This window comes from Chlorocebus sabaeus, chromosome 8 (genome assembly GCF_047675955.1).
Source record: "Chlorocebus sabaeus isolate Y175 chromosome 8, mChlSab1.0.hap1, whole genome shotgun sequence".
In the NCBI taxonomy this organism is placed as follows: Eukaryota; Metazoa; Chordata; class Mammalia; order Primates; family Cercopithecidae; genus Chlorocebus; species Chlorocebus sabaeus.
In genome coordinates, this window is record NC_132911.1 from 136,759,827 (window position 1) to 136,781,892 (window position 22,066).

Below are 22,066 nucleotides of genomic sequence, written 5' to 3' on the forward strand. Positions count from 1 at the left end.
ATTAACTAAACAAAAAAGACCTTAATGCTGCATGGAAAGTAGATTGATCAGAGGGTTTGGGTTCCCATTGCTACCATTTTATTTCCATCCCCTGGTACAGTACTTAGGATTTTTTGTAGTACTCAAATAAATGAGTGATTGCATGACTGATGAATGGATTCACGGATTCATGGATTCATGAATGCCTAATTGGATGAAAGGATAGATGGATGGAAGAGTAGATGAGTGGGTGGGTGGATGGATGCTTGGATGAATGGATGGATAGATGGATGGATTCATGGATGCATGATTGGATAGTAGGATGGATGGATGGAAGGGTGGATGAGTGGATGGTTGGATGGATGACTGGATAGATGCATGAGTGAAGTAACATCTCTGAGGCCCAAGCATCACTCTTCTCCCTCTTCTCTGCAGAATGTTCCCAACATGAGGACTGTCTCATCACCACTCTGCAGACCCAACCTGGGGCTGTGAGATGTATGTTCTATGCTGACACTCAAAGCTGCACATATGGTCTGCAGGGTCAGAACTGCCAACTTCTGCTTCGTGAAGAGGCCACCCACATCTACCGGAAGCCAGGTAAGCCCAAGCCTATGCCTTTGCAGCCATCCTGGGAAACTGGGCCTGGCTGGAAGAGACTATTTAAACACATGGTGAATTGGAGGACAATGGCTTTTGTTGGCCAAAGTTCTGGGCTAGGTGGCATTCACCTGAGGTAGACTGAAGGAAGGTAGAAAAAATTCCTACTTCTGTATCACTTTTATTCATTTATTCCTTTGAGTTATAGAAGCCCTCTTGGTTTTGAGGAGTTTCTTAGTAAAATAATTAAAGAGCCTACTTTTTATTACGGTTTTATAGTTTAGAGAGTTCTTTCACTGGCCTTATCTCATTTGGTCCTCACACTAATCCTGTGTGGTGGCAGGATAAGGGCTTTATCTCTGTCTTAGAAATCAGAAGGCTGTAGCCCAGAGAATTTAAGTTAACTCTGCGATTTCACACAGCTAGTGATAATGGAGCTGGAACTTGGAGCCAGATCACCTATCTCAACATGCAATCCTCTCCCACAAAGCCATGCAGCCTAACTATCGCATCATAAACACTTTGGAGAGAGAAGCTGTTCTGGCTGAGTTTAGTTTTAAAACATATGTCAGATACTGTGTTGGTTCTGGGGCTCCAGGCAAGACAAGAGGGAGCAGCCATAGATCCATCACTAAGTAAGACTGCTAAGAGTTGTAGAACAGGAAATAGGGACTGGGCATCTGAGGGAAGCCCCTCCCCAACTAGACGTGTTTATTGAATGAAATTAATGACTGCTAAGCTGTTAGGCAAATCTGCCATCTTGTCTTCTAGAGCAAGGTTCTACAACCATACTTTTCTGTTAACACTAATCAGCTGCTATTGTAGCATAAGAGCAGCAATAAACAACATGTAAGCCAGTAGATGTGACTGTGTTCCAATAAAACTTTATTTACAAAACCAAGTAGCAGCAGATTTGGCCCCATGCTGTCCTAGAGTATTGACAGTCCATTGGTTCTGTCTTGATGCCAGAGATATCTTCCTCTTCTGCCCCCTCCTCAACCTTAGCCTTCAGACCACAAGAGTGTCTTCCAGACCTGAGAATGCCTTGATTGCTATGTGATGAGCTGTCAGGCCTTCAATCGCAAGTCTTTCCTCTCTTTATCTGGACATTTATATTATTTAGTCAAGCTATGTAGATTTTTTTTTTCTGAGACAGAGTCTCACTCTGTCACTCAGGCTGGAGTGCAGTTGCACAATCTCGGGTCACTGCAAACTCTGTCTCCTGGGTTCAAGCAATTCTCATGCCTTGCTGGGAATACAGATGCATGCCATGATGCCCAGCTAGTTTTTGTATTTTTAATAGAGATAGGGTTTTGCCATGCTGGCCAGGCTGGTCTTGAACTCCTGGCTTCAAGGGATCCAACCGTCTCGGCCTCCCAAAGTACTGGGATTATAGATTTTAACAGTATATTTCACAACAGTGTAACCAATCTGTGTGGTAGTTCTGCTGAAAAATGACTTAAATTGAGGTTTGAGTTCTGTAAAACACAAATTAGACTGCTTCTCTACTACTTCAGCGTGACTAAAACTCAATAGGAAATGCTCACTTCCAAAAGAAGATGTGTGCACATACGCATCTACAGGTGTCTCAACTTTCACACAGACATTGTTTGTTTCCAGCTGATACACATGGCCACAGATAATTTCCTTAATCCAGGTAGTCACGCGGCCTCTGTGGGTATTCTAGAAAGAATCTATCATTTCTGCTAAAGAATTTGAAAGAGATAACCTCACATCTAACATTTTCCCCATGTTTGATCTCATTGAGTTGGAGCTTCACTGGGCAGCCTCTGAAGGGAAGACTGAACACCACTGCCATGGGAAAGCAGGCCTGCATTCCCCGGAAATTCTTCAGCCTTTATATTTGTTCTGGCTTTGCTCCCACCTTTGGATGATGCCACGTACATAAAATGTGGCTGTTTGCTGCATAGTAGAATGAGGTTCCAGCACTTCAGCAGCCACAGTCCTGAGTGCTTGCCCAAGACCCCTTGATTTATGATTGTGACAGAAAGTTTTGTGAGGAGGAACTGTGGGGGTGACATCAGCCTTGATTTGTGATTAAAGTCAGATTAAAAAACAGCAACTGTTCCTTTCCAGCCCAAGTTTCCATTTTGAGTTCTAACTCATATTCCAAGGTTTCTGCAACAGAGAAGGCTTCATTTGCTCTTTTTTTCTTCTTTCTCTTTTTTTCTCTTCCTGTGTCCCCCCACCCCCACCAATTCCTTCCTTTTTTCCTTCCACTCATTCATTCATTCATTTACTTATGTGTTGGATTTCTGCCATTTTTCAGGCACTGGGCTTGGAACATTACAGGTATTATTATTTATTCCTGACATAGTTGTGTTGTAGGAGACACTGTTGTTCCCATTTCGTAGGCAGAAAGACTGTAAAGTTTTTCCAATAACTAGCTGTTCCATAAGCATAAAACCCAGATCTGCTTGACTCCTTAACCAATTCACCGTGGTGACACTCAGTGACCTGGAAGTCAAGGACAGACATGATACCCAGGCTTCTCAACCTCAGAACCCGCTGACATTTGGGGCTGAAGCATTCTTTGTTGTATATGTGTGGGAGCAGTGGTTGTCCTGCCTACTGTAGGATGTGTAACAACAGCCCTGGCCTCTCCTACCAGATGTCAGTGACATCTCTCCCTGACCCCTGTGACAGCCAAAAATGTATCCAGATGTCGTCAAATGTCCCCTGTGGGCAAAATTACTTCCAGTTAAGAATCTCTATATGATACAAAGCTCCTGCAGAGTAGATGGACTTCTGTCTGCCTGTCCACCTCTTGGTCTGTCTGCAGGTCTGTCTGCCTCCTCTCTGCACTGTCTTGTTTAGTCACCACTGCAATAGATACATATTTTTATAGAAGGAGCTGCAGAGAAAGCTAAAAGGTTTTGTCTTTCAATCAGCCGGGAGTGGAGTTGAGCAGACCAAATCTACGTGTCAGAAATAAGAGACTTCTCACACACACTTGAAGTATCTCTCCATGAGTGTTCACTGCTTCCTTTGTGCAGGGCTTTGAGTCCTGTGTGGCATCAGACAGGCCTGTCTTAAGTTCCTGAAAACAGTACTTGGCACTGAGCCTGGGCCCAGCAAAAGTTTACCGGATCAACCAATGAATAAAAGAAAATGTCATCAAGGAAACCAGATAGGGCTACAAAGAAACCGATGAATGTTGCTGGCGATTAGTGTTGCACGGAGCGGGGTGGGAAGCATGGCAGGTGGCACCAGTGTTGGCCTTGTGGACAAGGAGGGATTTGGACATGAAAAAATGGGCGGGATGGCCTCGCAGGCTGAGGCACCCAGGTCACCCGTGATGCAGAGAGGCAAAGCTCTGAACTGGTCCCAACCTTTTGCGCATGGGGTGTGGTCAGAGCTGGGGTTGAGAAAGGTGTGGCTTTGAATCCTACATCACCCTCTATCGTCTGTGATCCTAGCAGGCCCTAGGCCTCCACCTCTACATCTATTTCCTCACTAATGAAATGTAAATGTGGGACTGCAAGCCCTACACTGCAATTCTGAAATCCAAAAGTCCTAAAAGTGTTTTTTTTTCTTTTTTTTTGATAAGTTTGCAGTTAACTCATTTGGCGGCAAAATCTGACACGGGGTGGCTGAAGAAATTCTATTCTTTACTCATCTCTCTCAGGATGAGTAACCCACACATCTCACGACAGAAATGATGGCTGTGTTTAAAGGTGGGGCCGCACTCCAGGCCTCCCTAGGGGATTGGGTGCTGTTTGCTTCTCTGTTCTTTCAAAAGGCCCCAGGGTGCTGGTAAGGGGTGCTGGACCTGGACCCATGTATAGAAGGGATTAGCACTGCATACTGTGCATTTCGGTACCTAATAAAGATCAACTATCTTTGCCAATTTATTGTTTGTTTATTTACATTGAAAACCTGACTGGATTTAAGCTGTAGGGGTCTGAATAAATGACTGACATTTTCAAGGTACAAAAAGCAGTGATTTTTCTTTTGCTGAAAGCACATTCAGAATGCCAGTGGAGAGAGCACTCACTGAGGCCTCTCCCCTTCCTCACCCCTTTCTCTTTCCCAACAGGAATCTCTCTGCTCAGCTATGAGGCATCTGTACCTTCTGTGCTCATTGTCACCCATGGCCGCCTGCTGGGCAGGTCCCAGGCCATTCAGGTGGGCACCTCATGGAAGCAAGTGGACCAGTTTCTTGGAGTTCCGTATGCTGCCCCACCCCTGGCAGAGAGGCGCTTCCGGGCACCAGAGCCCTTGAACTGGACAGGCTCCTGGGATGCCAGCAAACCAAGGTATGGGTTGAGTGGAGCACATCTTGGTAAATACTCAGAGAAATCTTCTCCATTCTAATCTATCTAACCGGGACTCAGTAGCAGAGCAGTGCATTGTGGATAAAGCAATGTATGGAGGATGGAATATATTAGCTAAGGTATCATTAAGTGCTGTGACAGATAAACTCCTAGTATCAGTGACTTAACACTGTTTTGCTCATGTAAAGCCCATCTGGTGATGGAGGGGCCTGTATGCTCTGCTCTATGCAGTGATTCAGGGACCCAGGCTGATGGAGGCTCTGACTTCTTCAGCATGAATCTTCCAAGGTCCCCCAGATATTGATCCAGGAAGAGAGGCTGTGAAAGAATTGACAAGAGAAGTTCCCATGGAATAAACTTGGAAGTAGGGTTCACACATCACTTGCACCGGTATTGCAGTGGCCAAACTCTGCTTCCTGGCCACATCTGATCTTAATGAAGCTGGGAGACACAGCATTGAAGGAAAAGTAAATGAGCTAATGAAAATTTTCCCACTAGGAACAAAATTGCAAGTTTTTTTAAAGCACCCATATCCTATCTTCTTTCCTCATCGAAAATTTCATTTTCCTCTTTTCCATGTGTGTATCACTTTAAATAGCAAGTATATTGAAGAACAATATTGTGATTTTTTTCTAATTAAAGCATACTCAGAGTACCTGTGAAAACAGCACTTATTACTGCTACTCTTCTCCTTCCCACCTGAATCTCCTTCCCAACAGGTACCCCATGGCTCTATCCTCAGGCAGCTGTACCCTCCATACCCACTACCACCATGGCTGCTGCTGAGCAGGTCCATGGGCCCATTACCAGATTGAGTGATGAGCTAGGAGGCTCTTGAAGCACTCCAGGAAAAGGATGATAAGGACTTCAGCTAGGATGGTGGCTGTGGGAGTGGAAAGGCATGGATTTCCATCTGCTCCACTGCTGGGAAACAAAAATATCAAATATGCATGAATTAAAGTGCCTTACCATGTTAGGATGTACCCATTTGACAGATGAAGTGATAGAGTCACATAGGTTTTGAATGGAGAGTAGTTGAGAGCTTGGGTCATTGTAGTCCAGGGCTAGTGAGGATTGGGTGATAAGCCAAGTCACTCATTGGTAGATGACCATTGTGCTGCCATTAGACATGATCACAGCTGTAGTCTCAGCTCTTATACTGGGAGATGCTCAAACTGGCACTGCAGGACTCTGTACTGGTGTAGAAAGCAGGTAGGTCACCCCCTCCAGAAGAGAGTCTGCACTCTTGGAGCAAAGAAGGGCCAAGGTCCTGAGTGGTTTTCATCATCATCTTCTCTATCTCAAGCTGTTGCATCAGCAGCTTTCTCTAAATTGATGCATTGTCTCTGGAGAATGTTCTTCCACAGGCCAGTGGCCAGAGAGTGGTGGGCACTCTGTCATTCCTTCCACTCACTGCCACTCCCATTTCCTGAAGCTGCCTAATTTCTGCAGAGCTGGTGGGATGCCAGGCTTTGGAATGGGGTAGTGGGCTCTGATTATGGTGGCGGGTGGGGAGGGGTAGTGATGGACCATGTCTTGGAAGTCACCCAGTCTGTATCTGCAGGGCCAGCTGCTGGCAACCAGGCACCCGAACATCCACGTCTCCTGGAGTCAGTGAAGACTGTTTGTATCTCAATGTGTTCATCCCTCAGAATGTGGTGAGTTCAGAAGCACTTGCTATGGTTGCCCTGAAGACTGTCCCATTAGAAAGCCAGTGTCCCCACTGTGGCCAGCAGAGTCCGGTCTCCTCCTCTGTGGCCTGCTGAGCTGAGGTTAGGTGATTTGCCTAAGGTCACTCAGCTAGTGAGTGATGTGTGGACTTGGTCAGTTGGTCCTCAGAGCTCGTGGCTAGAACAAGTGAGTGGTGACCATGAGTGTGTGTTTTTTTCATAGTGTCAGGAAGAAGACTGTGGAAGTTGTTTGCAGTTTAAAGAGCACTTTTATATCTGTGATTTTATTGGTCTTCACATCCACTCTAGGAGGATAAATAGATTAATAGACCGATCAATCCATCAACTGATCGACAGAAAAATGTAGCGTGATATATTTACCCTTATCTTAAAGGTGCAGACCTGGGGCTAAGAGAGGCTAAGTGAGTCACGTAAGCATATTCAGCTGGGCAGAGTGGAGGCTCATCCCTGTCGCTGTGTTCCAAAGCCAGTGCTCTTTCTCCTTAGGGCATTTCCCAGTAACAGAGTTTGGCTTTTTCTGCCTTGGGCTGTCCCGGTCCCATCCTAACCTTGGGGGAGGAGCAGTGATGCCTCAGTCCAGATGGGCGGTACCTGGTCTCCAGGTGACAGGCTCTGCGCAGGAGGGGCCAGCCTCCTGGACACTTCCTGTGGCTGTCATTGAGGCAGGAGCTGAGGACTGCCCCTTCCTTCTGTGCCTTGCCTTTGTCTCGCAGCCACAAGCCAAACAGCCTTTTCCCTTGTTGGTGAGCTACCCAATAAAGATGAGTCAGGGCACTTTTAAGAGGGGATACAGGGCCCCTTCACTGATCTGTCCCACAGAACACAACAAATGAACTCAAGACCACTCAAGCTGGTCTTTCTCTGTGGCATTTAAAAAGACCTCATATTTGAAGAATCCACAACCACCAAGTGGTGACATCTGAGCTGGAATGTCACAGAGGAAGAGACTCCAGGTCAGCCTCTTCCTCTCTGTAAGGCCTTTCAATGAGTGACTCCACTGCTCTGCACCTCTGCTTTCACAGCTGTAGAGTGGGGTGCTTATGTTCACCATAGATTCTACCTCCTTGGGTGGAAGATCAAATGATACACTCTAGGCGAGAGCCTTTAGCACAGCACTTATGGGGGCAGGTCCTCAGGCAGTGTTTGCTCTTGTGAGGGGACCTCTTTGTAGAAACATCTGTGTGTCTGTCTGAGACCATCATATGTGGAGTCACAAGGACACAGGACCTTGGATGGAGCATGAGTTACCGGGTGCCTGCATATCCCATGGCCTGAAGTGGGGCCTTAGATCCCCAGCTCAGACACACGATTCTAATATAATATGGTCAGCCTACTTCCAAATACTCAGCTCTGCTACCTCCTAGCTGTGTGATCTCAGGCAAGCCATTTAACATGTCGAAGCCTCTGCCTCTTCATCTGTAAAATGTGGATAATAAGAATCTGCCAACTTCACAGAACTGTTTGAGGCCTCATTGTAAACACCCGGCACAGTGCCTGGCTCTTAGTAAGTGCATACTAAACTCTAGCTCTGCGTTACCAAGATGGGTCCAGTCACAGAGCATCCAAGGGATGCCAAGGACCCAGAATGCTTTTTTGGAATAAGCCATGGGCCAGAACTGGGAGCTGGAAGACTGTGTGGTACCATGAGATGGGCTCCAGGTCTGCAGGGAGCTGCCATCCTGACACCTGCTCACCCTGCAATGTGGGAGAAGTGTCCTCACCTTTTGTGACCTTCAGTTTCCTTCTCTATGAATGGGGTTTAGTAGTTTATTCAGGCTGCCATAACAAAGTACTGCAGGCTGCGAGACTTAAACAACAGAGAGATTTTTCTCAAAATTCTAGAGACAGAAGTCCAAGATCAGGGTGTTGCAGGATTGGTTCCTTCAGAGGCTCCTTTCCTTGGCTTGTAGATGTTCCTCTTCTCTTCCTTGTGTCTTTTTGTGGCCTTCCCTCTGTACCTGTGTCCTGATCCCCCCTCTTCTTATAAGGACACTGGTCCTATTGGATTAGGATTCACAAATATGACTTCATTTTACCTTAATTACCACATTAGGCACTATCTCCAAATACAGTCAACTGCTGAGGGCTTAGAGGTTAGGACTTCAATGTATAAATTTGGAGGGACACAGCTCTGTCCACTGCATGGGGCTAAGTATGCCACAGAGTTGGCCAGAGGAGTCCTGTGTCAACCAAGAATCAGGCTCCAAGCATGGGAAAGGTGCCTTCTCCACGCTCTAGCCTCATGTTTCTCCAATTCCCACAGGCCCCAAATGCATCCGTGCTGGTGTTCTTCCACAACACCATGGACAGGGAGGGGAGTGAAGGATGGCCGGCTATCGACGGCTCTTTCCTGGCTGCTGTTGGGAACCTCATCGTGGTCACTGCCAGCTACCGAGTGGGTGTCTTCGGCTTCCTGAGTTCTGGTGAGTTGCTGCCTCTGGTGGGAGCTGCTGACCACCTGAGCCAAGGCTCAGCCCCTTTTTCACCAAGACCCATCCCCTCACTGCCCCTGCTCCTCCTCCAGCCAAACTAGGCACACAGTGGAAATTTTAGCACATTCAGGAGACCCTCCAGGGATACTGACACCCATAGACAAGGATAATAGTTGCCATTTATTGATAACTTACTACATGTCTGAGCTGCGCTGCTCCAAGTCCATTACAGGTCTTAACTTGTGATGTGTGTGTATGTGTGAGTGTGTAGTTTAAAGAGGAAACTGAGGCCCAAGAAGATTAGAAACTGGCTTAAAATTAAACAGTCAGGGAACAGCAGGGCCAGGAATTGATTTGCCCTGAGCAACCCTAGGGGATGAGTTATATAGCTCTTCTGCCCACAGGGAAGCCATCTGATTTGGAATCAGGGCTGTATCAATAAGGAGATTCTCACCTCCTTTTAATACTGGCCTCACTTGTGAACAATGGACTGTCCCCTATCACAAAACTGTTGATCACCCCGTCTATGGCCTCCATCTTTCCCACTGAGTACTAGGGCTGAAGTGAGCCCTGGACCAACCCAAACATCCTCCATCCATGTCTTTTCCTCCAGCTACCACCTGCAGCAGGGAATGTGTCAGCTGCAGTGGTTGGGGCAGACTCACTGGCCTTAGAATCTGAAGAGCCCAGGGCCACCTCTGGCTGTGGACCCTTGGACAAAGCCTTTCCTTTCACCCAGTCTCAGTCTTGTCCTCGGTAAAATGGGGATAATTTCACCTGACTTCTAAAGTTACGACGAGGCTTAAATGAGGTAATACACGTAACAGGTTTTCAGAGACTTGAGTTTTGCACATCTTCGAGGATAGTGACTGTTTCATCTCTGTTTCCCAAGGGTCTCATTTAAGATCTGAGATGTCCTACATGCTAAGTATGGGTGGGCGAATGGAAGATAGAGTGGTCAGAATGACCAGATGGACTGGAATGTGTGTGAATGTATGGAGTCGGCGTCCAGCATGAGCAGAAGCCTGGATGACCACATGGCATGAGGCCTTGGGTGCTGCTAGGAAGATTCTAGACATATGAAATGGGCAATGAGTTAAGGCAAATGCAACCAGATGTCGATGTAGACGAGAATGAGAAACAGATTTTAGATTTTTTTGATGGGGAGCAGGGTCAGCTGGGAATCCAAGGACAGACAGAGTTTCTTCCCCTTTCCTGGCTCTGAGAGACCCTGGGTCCCTCATTTGGCCTTTCCAAATCCCAGTTTTCTCAGTGGTAAAAAGAGGAGAATTATCCCCATCCTCTTTCACGTATATGTGGTGGTGAGAAGTGAATACGGTGACTGGAGTTTTATGGAAGCTCTTTGGAGAGTGCTTAAAGAATTATTCACACCTGAGTTTATTTTCCTCTTTGAAGAGGGAAATCTCCTTGCCTGGGTTTGCTTTCCTCTGTGTGAACACAAGACTGACCATAATTTGTGCCATTGGTAGCCCCTTCCTCTAGAGGCGGTGACATCAGGACTCGCCCCAAGGAGCCTGGGCCTGGGGAGCTTTTTTCAGACATGGCTGTCTTGTTGGCTTAGAGCATTTCTAGACAGAAGAGAGTTTCCATATGTCATCTGTCCCTCAGTGGGTGGGGGATTATGATTTCACAGAGTGTAATCTTGTTGAGAATTCATGTGCTTCTGGAGAAGCAAACTCATTTTGGCTGCTGGCAGGGGCAGCCTTTGGGGAGGCAACGGAAGCTTCCAGAACACCCAACCCCACTCATTCCTGATGTGCACCAAGCCTGCCTGTTCATTTTGCTCAAGGGAAAAACCATCAGCAAGAGAGAAGGAAAGTTACACTTATGGAGTGTGTCTGTCTTCACCAGATATTTCTCCTGGATTACCTCATCTACTTCTCACAGGAGATCTCTGAGGCCGGCAGGGAGTGGCCATTTCACAGATGGGTCAGCGGAGCTCAGTGAGGCTGAGAAACATTATCGCCACAGTCACAGGTGGCGTCCTGTGCCCTAAACTCTGTTGGTGGAACAGCAAGAAATACTGTAGTGCAGGGGGCTCCCTCAGATGGCTGGACATGCCCTTTTGATTCCGTTCTTTAGCTGTGCTGAACAGGGTCTGTCTTTCACATTCATTTAGCCACAGGCCATTTTCTTTCTTTTCTTTTCTTTTCTTTTCTTTTCTTTTCTTTTCTTTTCTTTTCTTTTCTTTTCTTTCTTTCTTTCTTTCTTTCTTTCTTTCTTTCTTTCTTTCTTTCTTCCTTTCTTCCTTTCTTCCTTTCTTCCTTTCCTTTCTCCCTTCCTTCCTTCCTTCCTTCCTTCCTTCCTTCCTTCCTTCCTTCCTTCCTTCCTTCCTTCCTTCCTTCCTTCCTTTCTTTCTTCTTTTTTTTTAAAATTTTACTTTAAGTTCTGGGATAGATGTGCAGAACATGCAGGTTTGTTGCATAGGTATACATGCGCCATGGTGGTTTGCCGCACCTATTAACCTGTCATCTAGGTTTTAAGCCCCACATGCATTAGGTATTTGTCCTGATGCTCTCCTTCCCCTTGACCCCCACCCCCCAACAGGCCTGGGTGTGTATTGTTTCCCCTCCTGTTTCTATATGTTCTCATTGTTCAACTCCCACTTATGAATGAGAACATGTGGTGTTTGGTTTTCTGTTCCTGTGTTAGTTTGCTGAGAATGATGGCTTCCATCTTCATCTATGTCCCTGCAAAGGACATGATCTCATTCTTTTTTTATGGCTGCGTAGTATTCCATGGTGTATATGTGCCACATTTTCTTTATCCAATCTATGAGTGATGGGTGTTTGGGTTGGTTCCTAGTCTTTGCTATTGTAATAGTGCTGCAATAAACATACGTGTGCATGTGTCTTTATCGGAGAATGATTTGGTGATTCCTCAAAAATCTAGAACCAGAAATACCATTTGACCCAGCAATCCCATTACTGGGTATTTATCCACAGGATTATAAATTATTCACTAGAGAGATACGGGCCATTTTCTTTGCTTTCCTTCCTAGCCTGCCTCGTGTGTCCCACATTCCCAAACTTCCCCGTCTCTCACATTGCGCCTCCCTGCTCTTCGGCTCTGAGAGGGGAGCAAAGATGTTCACATCCTCATCAAATCAATCAGGAAGCTGAGGCACAGAGATAGGGGCAGGGCAGAGCAGCAGCAACAGAGCTGTGATGCAGATTCAGGCTTCCTGCTATGGAGGAGCCGTCTCCCGCCTGCCTCAGGCGAGCTCAGAGACAGGACAGAGAGCCTGACCCTGCAGAGGCCAACAGGAAGCATGTGCTCATCTCCTGAAGCCCAAAGGGGCCAGTCCTTCATTCCAGTTAATCCCCCAATAAGCCTGTGACACTGGTGCAACTGCTCCCTCTTTCATATATGTATGTGTGTATATATATATATATATATATATATATATTTTTTTTTTTTTTTTTTTGAGGTGGAGTCTCGCTCTGTCGCCCAGGCTGGAGTGCAGTGGCCGGATCTCAGCTCACTGCAAGCTCTGCCTCCCGGATTTACACCATTCTCCTGCCTCAGCCTCCCGAGTAGCTGGGACTACAGGCGCCTGCCACCTCACCTGGCTAGTTTTTTGTACTTTTTAGTAGAGACGGGGTTTCACCATGTTAGCCAGGATGGTCTCGATCTCCTGACCTCATGATCCACCCGTCTCGGCCTCCCAAAGTGCTGGGATTACAGGCTTGAACCACCGAGCCTGGCCCATATTTTTTAAATAATAGATTTTATTATTTAGAGCTGTTTTAAGTTTATAGAAAAGTTGAGCAGAAAGGACAGAGAGTTCCCATACACTCCCTTCTCCCCCTCCTTCTTCCCCTACTATTCATAAGATGCTTTCATTGGGCACATGTGTTATACTTGATGAGCTGATGGTGGTGCATTATGATTTACTCTAGTCCACAGTTTACCTTGGGGTTTGTCCTGTGTGTTGGATGCTCTCTAGGGTTTGTGGACTGCCTGATGTCCTGGATCCACTGTTACAAGGTCCAACAGGATCATTTTGTTGCACTCCAACTTTCCTGTGCTCCACCTCTTCACCTCTCTCTTTTTCCAGTTTAAGTCATTGAAAATTGCAGTTCAGAAGATAGGTTTGGAAAGAGCTGGTTACTTTGCATGTCCGCCTCAGCCTAGGATTCTGCAGGGAATGTGGCTTTGCATCTGAGCGGGATGGGGTCTGAGAGCTGCTCTGTGGCTCCATGGGGCCAAAACTCTGAGCAGCTCCTTCCTTCCCCATCCCAGTGCAGGCTGCTGGTCTGTGAGCGGAAGATGCTAAGCCTTGCAGGGCGTCTCACATGAGATGAAGTGTGTGAGGACAAGCACCAGGACTCACCTATGTTCATTCCCCGCTTCTTCCCTAGACAGGGGCTCTTCCAAGGCAGGGCTGTTTTTATCATTTCCTGGCCCAGTATCTGGCCAGTGGCTGGCATAGAACTGCCTCCTGGTCTCAGCAGAGGCAGCCCTGTCACTCACAGAGCCAGGCTGAGCAGCCCCTCATGAGTATCATCTCGTTTGATAAACGTGTGCGGCATCTGTTGCTGTACCCCAGAGTGAAAACGGTCCCTGAAAGCCCGAGGCTCCAGAGGTACTTTGTGAAAGAGACCAGAGGAAAATGAAAGCAGAAGCTTGTGCCGGTCCTGAGGCCCCCTAGACAAATGCATGCTCTCTGATGAAAAAAGGCAAACCCAGCCCAGTGTTTAAAGGGAGCCCTGGTTCCTATGGATGTGAGCAGTTGGAAAGGAAGCAGTTGCTGGGTGAAGGGAGGCCATTTCCCCAAGCCTGGACCCTGCAGCAGGACAGACCCTGGGGGGCATCTGGCACCAAGTCATTGTTCCTCTCTGTCTGGCAAAGAAATACAGTGAAGGGAACTGGGGCGGTGGCGTCTGGGACACAGGAGGAGAGGCTGGACAAGGGGCCTATAGGCTCTGCAGGACGTGGGAGCAGAGGAAATGTGCTTTGGCCAAGACAGCAGACAGAAGGTCCGGCTGCCAACGGTAACCACACACGCCATGACCTCATCGTTTCTGGGACACTCGGAGGCCTACTGAGCAGGTCTGCTCTCCTCTCTACCCAAAACAGGCTCAGAATACTCCCTCAGCAGGTGCCCCCTCACAAGCAGGCTGGAGACAAGGACACACTGCTAAGAGCATCAGCAACATGTTAGAACCTAAACTTGTTCTATTTTATTAAAAATTAGTCTTCTATGGTGCTTTATGACAAGCACTGTTCTGTTCCCCTTATAAGTATTAACTAATTTACTCAACCTTATGAGGAAGTGCTATTATCATCCCCATTTTACAGATGGAGAAAATCAAAGCACACAAACATTACCTTGTCCAGGGCCCCTCAAGGCTGTACATGGTGGAGCTGGGACTGCAGCCAGCTGGTCTGGCTTCATGGCCACTACACTACACTGCCTCTTGTTGATGTTCTCTGGCAAGACCAGGGCAAGCATAGAATGGTGCTAAGGGGCTTCCGTCAGGTCGTTGAAGAGATCAAATGAGCAAACAACTAATTCAACAATGAGGGAGCAGGTGAATGCTTGCTGGATGCTCTGAGCAGAGGAGTAGGAGCCAGGAGGTACGGGGCAGATCAGGGCAGGTGGCAGCGGATGGAGAATAGTGTTAGCGCAGGCCAGGAGGGCTTCCATTCAGGTCAGTTCTCCCTGTGGGCAGCTGAGACCAGTCCTCCAGTGTCTTGCCCCTGGGCCTGAGCCTCGAAGCACATCAGATAGGGCACAGAGTGTGCCTGTGGCATGACTGAGTGAGGTGGGACCTCAGGATGAGAACTGGGGCTGAGACACACAGACTGCAGCAGAGGGGGCGGCCCCTGGGCAGTGATGGGGACCCAGACTAAGGAAAGCCAGGAAGAAGTTTGCATTTGATGCAGTAGGAATGAGGGAGGTATAAAGGCTTTTTGAATAGAGAAATTTCAGAAATAAAGCACTGAAACTTTTTAATGCACATCATGGATTTTTCAACAAACGTTTATTGAATTGGGTTGAATGTTAGGACAGAATTCTGATTGTGAATTAGGATTTGAGTCCCAACTTGATCTCAGATTCACTTCTTCCATCTAAACAAGCTCGTTCCCTCTAAAGTTTTGGTTTTTTCACCAGTAAAGGAAAAGATTGGACCAGACATATTGGACTGTAATTGTTTGGTAACTGCCTTCTGCGTTTGTCTCTGAGGTTGTGTGGTCCCTAGAGCTATGTAGGATCTCTCTTGCTTTCTGCCGTACCCAGGATATTGCCTGGTACCAGCTGAAGCCTAGTTCATACTTGTTGGATGAGTGGCCCCTTGAACACATGCTCACCTGTGACCTCTCAGAAGTCTAGACCCCAGCAGTCAATATTGACCCTTATCATATAGTGGGAAAAAAGCTAATACATGGGAAAGGAGAGTCAGGAATATTTCCTCTCCTCCTTATGCCTGAAATACAGGCTGTGGATGTCACTTTCCAGATTTGCAGGACTTGGTCTGACTCAGTTGGTGCCCTGCTTTCCCGGGCTACCTGAGACCTTAGAGGAAACAAACACATTCATCCTAACAAATGGATCATAAGAGCAATCCAGAAAGTTCACAATGAGGATCATGTTCTACCAATGGCTTCACCAGTCGCAGAACACAAAATGCATTTGAAGAACTTCTGAACATTTCCACAGCTGGAAGAATAATTTGTATCATTATGCACTCTGAGCTAAGTGGAGTGCTCAGGCAGGCTGGAGACAAGGACACTCTGCTAAGAGCATCAGCGACATAATGTTAGAACCTAAACCTGTTCTATCTTATGAAAAATTAATCTTCCGAGTGGTTTATGACAAGCACTGTTCTGTTCTCCTTACAAATATTAACTAATTTAGTCAACAACCTTGTGAGGAAGTGCTATTATCACCCCCGTTTTACAGATGGGGAAAATCAAAGCACACAAACATGAACTTGTCCAGGGCCCCTCAAGGCTATCATTGGTGGAGCTGGGACTGCAGCCGGCTGCTGTGGCTCCATGGTGAGACCGTGGTGTTCTCTTCAACTTTGTGATTACTAGACTGGGGAATCAGGATGCAAGATTTTTCTGTTTTTTTCTTTTCTTTTTTCCTATTTGGGAATATGGGTCTTATCAGTAGTTTCTTGCTGGATGCTGAATCCTGTGAATCATAACTATGGTGCCTCATGGAGAAACGTGAGGGGTCTGGAGCTCAGGGAGTGGGCTGGGCTGCTGACACACACAGAACTGTCACCAACATGTAGGTGGTAATGAAAGCCATGGAACTTGAGGTTCCTTAGTGCAAAGTCAGAAAGGAAGAATGGGAACCCTAGATGAGACGAGAATGAGATCTGGTGTTTCAAGGTCTGATAAAGAGGACAAGTTAGTGGAGTAGTTTGACAAGGATCTACTGAATTCAGAAGACAACCAGAAGTGTATGTAGTGTCTCAAAAGCCTAAGGAGAAGAGCATATTTTTGCTATACTTGTTTGTATCTAGATCATTTTATTAAAAAAAAAATAGTGCTGAGTTTTCAGCAAATGTTAATTGGAGTATATGAAAAAGGAAAGAGATCAATTCAGTTGCATGCTAATAAAGGTTTCAGATGATGAGGTGAGGGGATGGGTGGGATCCAGAGCCCCAGCCTGGCCTGGCCATTGTCAGGGACAGCCACCTGCAACAGTCAAAGACATGGGGCAGAGAGTTCACCTCCTTCCCACTGATTGGCCAAGCTAGTGGTGGACCTGAAGATGTGCTGCCTCTAATCTGAGCAAGTCCCCTCAGCTAATGACAGGGAAGCTGTGGCTCAGAGAGTTATAAGGACACGATCAAGGTCTCCTAGCTGGCAAAGGAGAGGCACAAAAACATGATCAAGTTCTCCTAGCTGGCTAGCATTCAGGCCTGTGTGTGTCTGGTCTCAAGGCCCATGCTCCTCCACTGTTCCTCATTGTATTTGGAACCCACCTGTGAGGAAAAGAGCCCAGAGCCCCTGGAGGGGCCACGTACGTTCCTGCCCTAGACAGCACCATGATTTTCAAATCCAAGTTTGCAAAGTCACAAAGGATAAAAGGCTTTCCTCTTTTCTGAAGGGTCCGGAGAGGTGAGTGGCAACTGGGGGCTGCTGGACCAGGTGGCAGCTCTGACCTGGGTGCAGACCCACATCCGAGGATTTGGCGGGGACCCTCGGCGTGTGTCCCTGGCAGCAGACCGTGCTGGGGCTGATGTGGCCAGCATCCACCTTCTTATGGCCAGGGCCACCAACTCCCAACTTTTCCGGAGAGCTGTGCTGATGGTAAGTGGTGTGTGTTCCACCTTCAGTCTTACTGCAGATATGGCTGGGGGAGGTGGTTCTCTTGTGCTTCAAAAGTCTAGTTGGTTTCAATTGCTTGGATTTCCCTTGTCCTTTGTCCTGAGTGTGGATCCTGCTTGGAGTTTTCCATGTATGTGTGATTCCACAATGCTAACTTTTTCCCACTCATGTCTGAAGTGCTAAAAATTTTAGATGGTAAAGTGTTTCTATTTCCTGAGAGTGGTTCATTAGGATTTAGTGATCTGAACCATCTATTATCTCTCTTGTCAATGAATGATGGCAAAGAAGAGAACTCACTGCTTGCAATTCTACTGAATGGTGTGAAGTGTCGGCTGCGTGAGGATGATGATGATGGTGATGAGGAGGAAGATGATGGTGGTAATGATGACGATGATGATGGTGATGATACAATGATGTTGATGATGACAATAATTATAATGGAAAAAGTAACCTGGTTGGCCACTGCATACGCCCTGATATTTATTGATCTGTCATTGATTAGTTTCTAATTTTATGGCACATCCAATTTGTGCCAGATGTGCTGTGCAAGATGCTGGAAATGCCATAAAAAATTATACATAGCCCAGTTCTTAGGAAACTTGTCATTACTGGGGGTTGAGGGACAAATGTTTAAAATAGATATTTACAAGATGATCTTAGGGCAGCCCAAAGAGAAGGCCCCAACCAAGCATAAGGGAAGTTGGGAGTTTGGATCAGCACATCCCTTGAAGGGAGTGTCTGAGCCAAATACTGAATGCTGGGTAGGCATTTACCTAGAGACAAAGTCCTGGCAACAGGGAAAGCTTGGAGGACAGAGCCCTGGTGGGGTAGCAGTGTGGAGGCAGAGAGGAGCCAGACTGCCCTGAACAACTTGGGTTTTATCCTGAGTCCATGGGGAGCCATCGGAGTGGTTTTGATTATTTATTTGTTTGCTTGTTTGCTTTATTTTATTTTATAATTTTAACCACTTTAAGTGTTCTGTTCATTGGGATTAAGTACATTCTCAATCTTGTGCAACCATTGCTACTATCTATTGCCAGAAGAGAACCTCTGTATCCATTAATGCCCACATCTCCTCATTCTCTCAGCCCCTGGTAACCTCTACTCTACTTTCTGTCTCTAGCCACTTGCCTGTAGTAGGTGCCTCATATTAGTATAATCATGTAAGATTTGTCCTTATGTATCTGGCTTATTTCACTTAGCATAATGTCTTTAAGGTCCATCCATATTCAAGCAAGTGTCAGAATTTCTTTCCTTTTTATGGCTGCATAATATTCCATTGTGCAGAGGGACCACATTTTGTTTATCTACTCAACTGTTGATGGACATTTGAGTTCTACCTTTTGCCTATTGTGAACAGTGCTGCTATGAACATGGGTGTGCCATCAGAAGGCCTTTAAGCAGGAAGGAAACGTGCTTACAGCTGCCCTTCAGGACAACCTCTCTTAAAGCTGGCCGAAGGATGAATTTAAGAGGGGCAATGCTGGAGGTGGAGAAGGCAATTAGGACACTGTAAAGTTAAGGAAAGATGGAGAATAACTAACTGCACCTCAGCCTTGCCCGACCTTTTAGGGATCCAAACACTTGATCCTAGGAGGGTAGGAGAAGCGTCATTGTTTGGGCACAACTGATGCTAGATCAGCATTGTCACCGTTGCCAACAGTAAGCCGTGTCACCTGCCACGCATCTCTCTCCATCAGCCAGAGGAGCCTTTCATGTTCCTTGGAGTCCATGCTCTGTGCTGGTCCATACAGGCAGTTTCCTTTGCATGGAACAGTTTTCCCCATCCCCCTCTTTGCCTTCCCTACTTTTTCTTTAGAGAAGCCTTCCTGACTTTTCAGCCTAGAACTGAGCCCTTTTTACGTGGCTTGTGCTGCCTGTACGTCTCCTATGCAGCATTTACCAGGATTTCCAACAGGAAGTAATTGCTCTTAGTGCCAAAGCTGCTGCCTCACAAGACTGCAAGCTCCAGCCGAGCAGGGACTGGGTGTGCCTTGCTCTCCATGGGACCCCGAGCACCCCCACACAGCTGGTGGATGTGCTGTAATTATTTGGGGGCAGCAATGAGCAGATGACTGGGGGAGGATCCAGCTGTTGCTCTCAGGGGCCCTGGGACCCACAGGATACACCAGCTCCCTCCCTTCCACCCCTTTCTTGTGAGTCTTGTCCTTTGATTCTAATTTTCTGCAATCTGTCCCTCTGAAGTTGATCCATCTCAGTGGCGGGAGAATTGAGCACAAACATCTTTCAGTTCCTGGTGTTGAAAACAAACCATCCTGCGTTGAATTGATCCTGGAGAGATTTCTCCAGGGTCCTTTCAGAAACCAGACACTCATTAGGACCCAGGAGATGCCAAAAATACCTTCCAATGGGCTCAGAAAGCAGATTTTTCTTTTTGAGGGTTTAGGTGTTTGGGGAATTTCAAATACTAATCTGCTTTAACAAATGGCAGTGTATTTAAAAATAAACCCTTCCATCTGTTTTAGTCATTTGGAAGCAGCTTTTACAACTGCTTCCAGCAGTCCTTGGGATGCATGTGAAATTATTTGGAATTGAGAGAACTAAAATACTTCAATATATTAGCAGTTCTTAAATGCGTTCTTTATCAACAGATGTTTGGGGAAATGAATATGAGTTGGCAGTTTATTCTAGGATAAAATCTTAAGTCTCTCTGCAAATCTTGGGGCCAGAACTGTTGAAATATTGGTCAAGGGAAAGCCTGTGATGACAATGAATAACCTGTGGTGTTCAGCACATCTGAGACCGCAGCCCTTTCGGTGTCTTATCTCACCAACTCCTTGACTGATTGGCATGGGGATTTTATTTTATTTTTCAATCTAGAGATAAGAAATGTGAGGTTCAGAGAGATTTAATGACCTACCAAAGAACACACAGCAAGGAAGAAGCTGTGTGAAGGACTAGAACCTAAAGCCAAGTCCTGTGTTTCCCCACTCTATGATGCTGCCTCTCCAGGAATTTGGGACTCTCCTGGGGTCTCAAGGTGTAAGATAAAGAGCCGAAGCCTAAGATCAGATAGGCCTGCATGAAGATCCTAGTCTTGGAGAAAACACTTCACCTTGTATTCTTCACCTGTCAAATTAAATCAGTGTGATGAATTCTGTTTCCCAAGGTCTCGAGATATTGTCAGGACTGATGGTTTGCAAAGTGTCCTGCACAACATAGGAACTCAAGAAATCAAGCTCCTTCTTCCCTCTTCCCTTGCCAAGGGAAGGCAACTCCAGACAGAAGTATGTCCTAGGGTATTTCACCCGTTCTGGGGCTGGGTTGGAGGATGAAGGATGACTTGTTGCAAACATGCATCCTGTGGCTCTGTCCCTGCACAGTCTTAAGACAGGGAAGTCATGTCCTCTGTGGTATGATTCACGAACCCAGAAAACATTTCCCTTGCTGTTCTATGACAGCGCCCCAAGTGTGCATTCCTCAGGGTGAACTCCTGGCCTCAGGAATCAGCCTCGAGCTAAATTTTCTGGTCTTGTTTTTTACTACATTCCTGCATGAATCCTGCATGAATCCTACACTCCAGGCTCACTAACTATCACCCCTTTGAGGAAATGTCATGCCTTCCTCCAGGCCTTTTTGTCTCTGTTCTGTGTTCAGCATATCCAGTATCCACCTGGAAAGTTCCTGCTGTCCTTCAGGACTCAGCTGAAGTGAAGCCTCCAAGCCTTTCCTCATCTCTTGAAATAGAAGGAAAGAATCTCACCTTAGTGAAAACACTTATATGTAGCAATTCTTAGGAACTGTGCCTTATTTTACATGCTTGTTATTTTTCTAACATCTCTCATCCCAATTCTACTATGACTAGGTGCTTGAAAACTTATATGAGTTTCATGCTTTTGGTGTTTCCTTAACACTTAGCACAGCACTTGGTTCAGAGACAGTGCTGAGTTCCACTAAAGTGATGAGAGAGATGGTGGTTTGGGCTCAGAACACTGTTCTCTATTGTTTTTGCAGTATATCTCATAGTATGAGCATGCTATGCTTGTCTATTCAGAATTCACCAAGATATTCATGAGTTTTGATGCTTCTGTATATATTTTAGAATAAGTTTATTGAGGTTTTATTCTAATATTTTTGCTGGGAGTTTGAGTGACATAGACTTGGTCATTAATTTCAGAAAAAAAAAAAAATCTACATTGTAATGATGTTAAGCCTTGCATTCACGAATCAGGTAAACACTGTAACCGTGAACATAGTATTTTTGCCTTGTTAGGTCTTTCATGCAGTTTTGAACATTTTTTAATAAAAGTTTTGTGAAATCATTGTGAGGTAAGTTCCCACACATACCGTCATCTGGTTGGTATTATTGATGCTGTCTTCTTTTCTATTGTATTTTCCAGGTTGAAAATACTAGTGTTAGGAAATAGGTGGATTCAGCAATTTGCTGAGCTGTTTTGTCATATCTAATGCTTTGTCAGTTTCTTTGGGTTTTCTATGAAGTTTCCTCATTATTCTGCAAATAATGGCAGGTTTATTTCTATACCTATTGAACTATTGAAGCAAAATGCTCAGTTGATATAAGAAGGAGACCCAGTACTAAAGCAGTTTAGTGGATAAATAAGTTCCTTTTTTTTTTTTTTTTTTTTCCTTTCTCTCTCTCTCATAACATTTGCCAAGGTGGGCAGTCCAGGTGTCTCTGGATCACTCAGGGCTCTGGTTTCTTCTGGATATTTCTCTGCTATTTCTTAAGGCCTTCCTCATCTGCATGGTTGAGTTTAGGCTGCCCGGG

The 22,066-nt window shown here is 46.1% G+C and overlaps 1 protein-coding gene across 1 annotated transcript in view; it reads left to right on the forward strand.

The window, feature by feature from the left end:
- Positions 1 to 22,066, forward strand: part of TG (thyroglobulin) — a 273,399-nt gene that overhangs the window by 148,528 nt on the left and 102,805 nt on the right. The window contains exons 37-41 of the mRNA XM_008001584.3: positions 415 to 579; positions 4,640 to 4,859; positions 6,442 to 6,535; positions 8,832 to 8,991; positions 17,096 to 17,298. Of these exons, the coding sequence (XP_007999775.3) occupies positions 415 to 579; positions 4,640 to 4,859; positions 6,442 to 6,535; positions 8,832 to 8,991; positions 17,096 to 17,298 (842 nt within the window). The remainder of the gene's footprint in view (positions 1 to 414; positions 580 to 4,639; positions 4,860 to 6,441; positions 6,536 to 8,831; positions 8,992 to 17,095; positions 17,299 to 22,066) is intronic.